The sequence below is a fragment of the Helianthus annuus genome, chromosome 5, assembly GCF_002127325.2.
Source record: "Helianthus annuus cultivar XRQ/B chromosome 5, HanXRQr2.0-SUNRISE, whole genome shotgun sequence".
NCBI lineage: Eukaryota > Viridiplantae > Streptophyta > Magnoliopsida > Asterales > Asteraceae > Helianthus > Helianthus annuus.
Window position 1 is genome coordinate 92291983 of NC_035437.2, and position 5590 is coordinate 92297572.

Genomic DNA, 5590 nt, shown 5'->3' on the forward strand with positions numbered 1-5590 from the left:
AACCAAAACTAAAATGAACGTTGGCGCCAATGAGGTGGTGGTGGAGTGGTAAGGGAGAGGCTTGGTGTTTTAAAGGACCCAAGTTCGATTCCTGCCCTCCCCATAATTTTCTGCGCCACCTGGTGATGACGAGAGACTAAACGAATTGGTGGAGATCGCTAATTCGATTCTTGTACTAAGCGGGTTTTACCTCATCGCACTGTCGTGTCTTTGGGTGAGTGTTCACGGGCTTCGGTACTGTCGTGCCTTTGGGTGAATGTCCACAGGCTTCGACCTTGGGTTTTTCTCAGTTTAGTGTATCCCGATGTGATAAATTTCGCGAGATGCTATTCGGAGTATTTGGAGGATTCGTTCGTTACAAAACAAAAAAAAGAACGTTGGCAACGGAGGAAATTTTGACGACCACAAGTTTTGGCGAGTATGTAACCACCAGTCAGTCACCATTGATGGAAGTCGAGGTCTATCTCCATGGCGATGCTTATCTTCTCCCGCACTCCAACTGTCACAGATCGCCGCCGCTCCGTTTCACTCACTCCCGTCCGATCTTCTTCTCCGCCAACCGTCAGATTTTCCACTCTGAACACCGTTGCAAGTTCCAATGGGGTAAAAACCACAGGTGCCGCAGTTATTTGGTACAAAAGCGATCTTCGTGTTGATGATCATCCAGCTCTATTTGCAGCTTCTAAACACTCGACGGTTGTTCCGCTGTATGTCTTCGATCACCGGATTCTTCGCGGTGAGTTTCTCTTAACTTATTTGCTCAGCTGCAATTGGAATACAGTTTATTCAAATCGTGTCTTCACATTACGTAAACTATTAATTAGGAGGCCAATTAGGTTTTTGAGGTTCCTAATTTCAATGAACTTTTATAGAATCATCATTTAATTGCTGTTGAAATGGCTCAGATAACGAATGAATCGAGTTTGTGTATAATATTATGTTGTTTAGGTCAATTTTGATTGTTGGTCCAGAAAGTGGTTGATTTAAGTGTAGTGTGATAACTGATAAACGCCTCTTTTAATAAGCACATTGAATGTGATATGAATCTATGTAGTTATGTTGATGTATTGGTCCTCATGTAGACTTCAATGAAGATTTTGGAGAATCATTCAATTGTAGGTGCAATGCGTATATAATGTGTGAATCGAATTTTTGAATATTTTTATACTTTTTAGGTCAATTTGATTGTTGTGAACAATTAACGGTTCAGAAATTGGCTGAATCAAGTGTAGTGTGATAAATGCCTCTTCTAATAAGCACATTGATGTAGCTATGTTGATGCATTGGTTCTTATTGTGCTTACTGTAGACTTCAATGAGGAATTCTTTGAGCTTCTGCTGTTTGCTGTGAAGGATCTGAGAGATTCGTTAAAGGATTTGGGATCTAATCTGATGATCAGGTTCGGGAAGACGGAATCTGTTATTCAAGATCTTGTAAAAGAGGTTGTTACCTTGAAGTTTGGTTAGTTAAGTTGACTGGAAAGATGAAAGGTTAAGTGCCTAACATCTAATAATTGATTAGGGTTGGAACAGGTTAGGGCTGCCAATGTTTACACACAAGAAGAAGTGGAATATGACTCGCGGTTGGTGATTGATAAAGTTAGAGAAAATTTAGGAGATGTGTTTTTTGAAAAAGATTTTCCTAAAGTATCGCTATGGAGTACTCCTTTTTATGATATAAAGGTATATATGTTTGGTTACAGTACTGCTAGTTTGCGTTTTGGTTGGATTATGCTGATGAACTCTTATTTTCTAGAATATGATGGACCTTCCATTGTCATATGACGAGTTTCAACGATTAAAGCTGCCTGTGCTTTCGCCCCTTTCAGCCCCAAATTTACCTGGTGTGGTGCCAGATTTGGAATGGGGTAAGTAATACGGCTTCAGTGTTATAAAGTGCATCCACTTTTGGGTTTCATTTGTGGTTTTGACAAGGCATAGATACATGGTTCATGATCCAGGTCCTCTACCGACACTTAATGATTTGAAGGAGTTTATGGATGAAAGTCCATACAAGCTAAAAGATAGCTGGAGTTTGATCAAGAACACTTCTGCTGAATATGTACTGCAGAATGATAGGATTCTTATGTCAGGTGGTGTGGCTAACAGTCAGGGCAGTTTGAACTCCGTTGCTTCTCAAATCAAGAAAAAGAAATTGAAAAAATCAGCATTTATAACAAAACAAGGAAATTTTGTTGGAGGTGGAACTAGTGATGTGCTTAATGCATTGGCTGCATATTTGAAATATTTTGAGGGTACCGCACGGGATGATTGGCAGGAGTATGTAGTTTACTGATTTCTTTGTATACCTGCCTTTACTTATTGTGATTTTGTAACCAAATTAAATTTCATTTTGGCTTGCTTATTATTGCAGATTGCATGAAAGATTACGTAATGCTGAAACCCGTGAAGGAGCTTCATTTGGTATCCTTTTTGGACCTGTCCTTCAGCTTGGAGTCGTCTCTAGAAGAAGAGTATATAATGAGGCCATTAAGTATGAGAAAGACCGAAATGGTGGATTCCTGTCACCCTTTGGTTACTCATGCTTCACTATAGCTTCAGTAGCTGATCATGTTTGCTCAAGAGAGGTGTGCTTAACTGCTTATCCATGTTGCCTGCCAAACACACCATATGAGATTTTTGGTACAAGTCTTGATAAATCTTATTCCAACTTTGTGACATTTTGTGACAGTGGTATCATATTTTGGCTTCAAGAAGTCAAGTGGATTCCACCGAAAGATATTCTACTCGTTACTGGAGGTGGAAAGGTCATCTAATACAGGCTAGTATTACAAACTAATGTGACTTTAAATTTCTAAGTGAAAAACCAAAGCCATCTTTTGGTTTCATTCTCCATATGCAAATTTCGTGTTTTTCCAGTATGCTGTTATGGGTGGTGAAGGTCCTGCTATCCTTCTTGTACATGGTTTCGGTGCGTTTTTGGAGCATTACCGTGACAATATTACTGACATAGTTGAAGGTGGCAACCGGGTTTGGGCCATCACACTTGTCGGTTTTGGCAGATCAGAGAAACCAAATGTTGTATACACTGAACTTATGTGGGCTGAGTTACTAAGAAATTTTATAATTGATGTTGTTGGGGAACCGGTTCATCTTGTTGGGAACTCGTTTGGAGGTTTGTTTCAGTTCTTATAGACGACCCTAATATAAACTCATTATCCGTCTATTTTGACTTTTTTTTAATTGGTATGTATTCAGGCTATTTTGTATCTATTGTTGCTGGCTTGTGGCCTGCTTTAGCTAAGTCTGTGGTGCTCTTAAATAGTGCTGGCCATTATATTCCAGGATATTCTTCTGTACCTCCTTCTAAGGTAGTTTGACTTTTGAGATGGATGGTTTTAACATTTATTTTAAAAAACGAAGTTTTGACATCGTAATTTATAAAAGTTACCACAAACACAAAGAGAAGATGATGACATCATTTAGCTTCTTCATATCTCTGTTCATTTCAGGAAAGGAAAACTACAGGGATTGCATGGTTAGGTGCCAGGGGACTTTCATTCTACCTGAGACTGAGCTTTAGGAATTTAGTAAAGCGTTGCTACCCGACTGTAACGTTCTTTTACCTTACCTTTCACAGTATCCATGGCATTAGTTATGGTTGTTACCGAATATGTTAATCTTGCAGAAAACAGACCGTGCTGATAAAGGGCTCCTCAATGAGATGGTAAGGGCAGTATCCTTTTTCACGACCCTGTTACGTTTTGATTTGGTATAGTTTATTAACTTTGAAGAAGCTTAAATGTGATATTGGTTTCATTTATCAAATATATGACCTGTGAAATGTACCCATGTGAATTGGGTTGATTCTGCATATTCCTTAATGAAGGCTAGTCATATGACCCTGGTGTTCTGGTGGTCCTTGAAAGCATCTTCACTTTTGATCCTTCAATCCCTTTGAATTATCTACTCAAAGGATTCAAGAGAAAGGTCCTTATTATCCAGGTAAGTCATTCGATAAGATGTGATGGATAATATATATTTTATTCATTTGCTACCCTTTTGACTGTTATATGTATAATCAGGGCATGAAAGACCCAATATCAGATTCGAAGACCAAAGTAACTGTTGTTAAGAAACACTTTAAAGAAATTGCAATTAAGGAGCTAGATGCAGGTAATCACATCTACACTGTAACCACTGCTTGATATGCATTGGTTAGAAATGACAATGTCTACCCATTTACATAAGAGTGGATCTATTCGGTATATGATTCTATCTAACGGGTCAAACGGGTTAATGGGTCAGATGTCGGCTAAAATGCATAACAGCCTCATAAACAGTTCGGCTCAAACAGTTCTGTAATCATAAATAACACACTTATATTTTGATGTTATTAGTTAAACCAACTGTTGGATGTGCATCTGTTAGAGATGGCCATTTTGACCCATTTACTTGTCGATTCGGGTTATGCTTTTATCCCAAATGGATAAAAAATAAAAAGGAACTGGGTGAAAGGTCTCCCGATGTTGTTTTCTTAAAAAAATAGATTATTATTGAACAATATAATATGTGTTAACTCGCAAGTTATTTATAAAACAGTTCTAAGTATGTGTTAACTCACAAGTTTTCCCCACCTTTAAGTATTAGTTATGGCATTCGCTTTGTCTTGTTCATCTGATATAGGCCACTGCCCCCATGATGAGCTACCAGAGGAAGTTAACTCCATCATCCGCGAATGGGTGATCAATATTGAAAGTGAGCCCGAGATTTTGAAACAAACAGCCAAAGATGGAAGCCGAATTGCAGCAACCTGAGAATTGCTCGAGCTTTGCATTTCTTCTTACCATGAAACTGGGTATTTTTTGAACCCGCGCAGTCTGCGTTCCCAACTTAGACAACATACAAGATGTACATATTTGGATTCTATATTTAGAAATTTTAACAGTCAGTCCAAGTTCTCCTTTTGTTTTAGTGCCACTCGAAAATTGCTTGGCTGATTGAATACAAACATGAGCTTTTGTAATTCCTCTTCAATATGAATCATAGAAGCTTGACATTGTTTTCTCCATCTAAACCAGATTGTCAACTATTATAATGTTTCTAATTTCTAATGATGGTAGCAGAACAACCCATGAATACAACCTTGTTCTAAATGAGTTTTTGTTACAAAACCAATAATAGGAGGGTTACTTGTGTCATTAATAGAAGTAGAAGGGTAGAATATGAAATGTACACTAACCAATTGAAAATTAGTTGATATTGTTAGTTATATGCTTGTACTTAAAACGATTATATGAGCAATTGAGAAGAATTTGAAGGAACATGAAAAAGCTATACTACGGATAGAAAAAAAACATCATCAATAGCAGATCGATCCTATTGATTTATTGCAGACGACCATGGAAAAGATGATATTGCGCCAGTCGTAGGTCGTTACTGGTCGAAGATATTCGATTGGTTACAAATGAACATTGATTGCAGAAGACCAAGGGGGCATGTCTAAGAATTTCCTACATTATTTAAAAGCTAATAAGGATACTTTGAAATATAGCAGACCTACGAGTGCAACCAAGTTACCTTTGTTACCATTCCCGAGTACTAGAATAAGGAACAATAGTGCAAGATTC

The 5590-nt window shown here is 38.0% G+C and overlaps 1 protein-coding gene across 2 annotated transcripts; it reads left to right on the forward strand.

Moving 5' to 3' along the window:
- The first annotated feature begins 376 nt into the window (after window positions 1-376).
- Window positions 377-5037, forward strand: LOC110940654. Of its 2 annotated transcripts, none has more exons than XM_022182204.2 (14): window positions 377-736; window positions 1309-1461; window positions 1522-1682; window positions 1756-1867; window positions 1961-2279; window positions 2374-2587; window positions 2692-2781; window positions 2880-3135; window positions 3219-3331; window positions 3473-3571; window positions 3649-3696; window positions 3855-3965; window positions 4046-4136; window positions 4647-5037. In XM_022182204.2, the coding sequence occupies exons 1-14, from the start codon at window positions 469-471 to the stop codon at window positions 4775-4777; spliced, it is 2166 nt and encodes a 721-aa protein (XP_022037896.1). In that variant the 5' UTR covers window positions 377-468; the 3' UTR covers window positions 4778-5037. The 2 variants fall into 2 exon arrangements, with proteins under 2 accessions (XP_022037896.1, XP_022037897.1); XM_022182205.2 differs by having other exon boundaries at window positions 1309-1442; window positions 1533-1682.
- The last annotated feature ends 553 nt before the right edge of the window (window positions 5038-5590 follow it).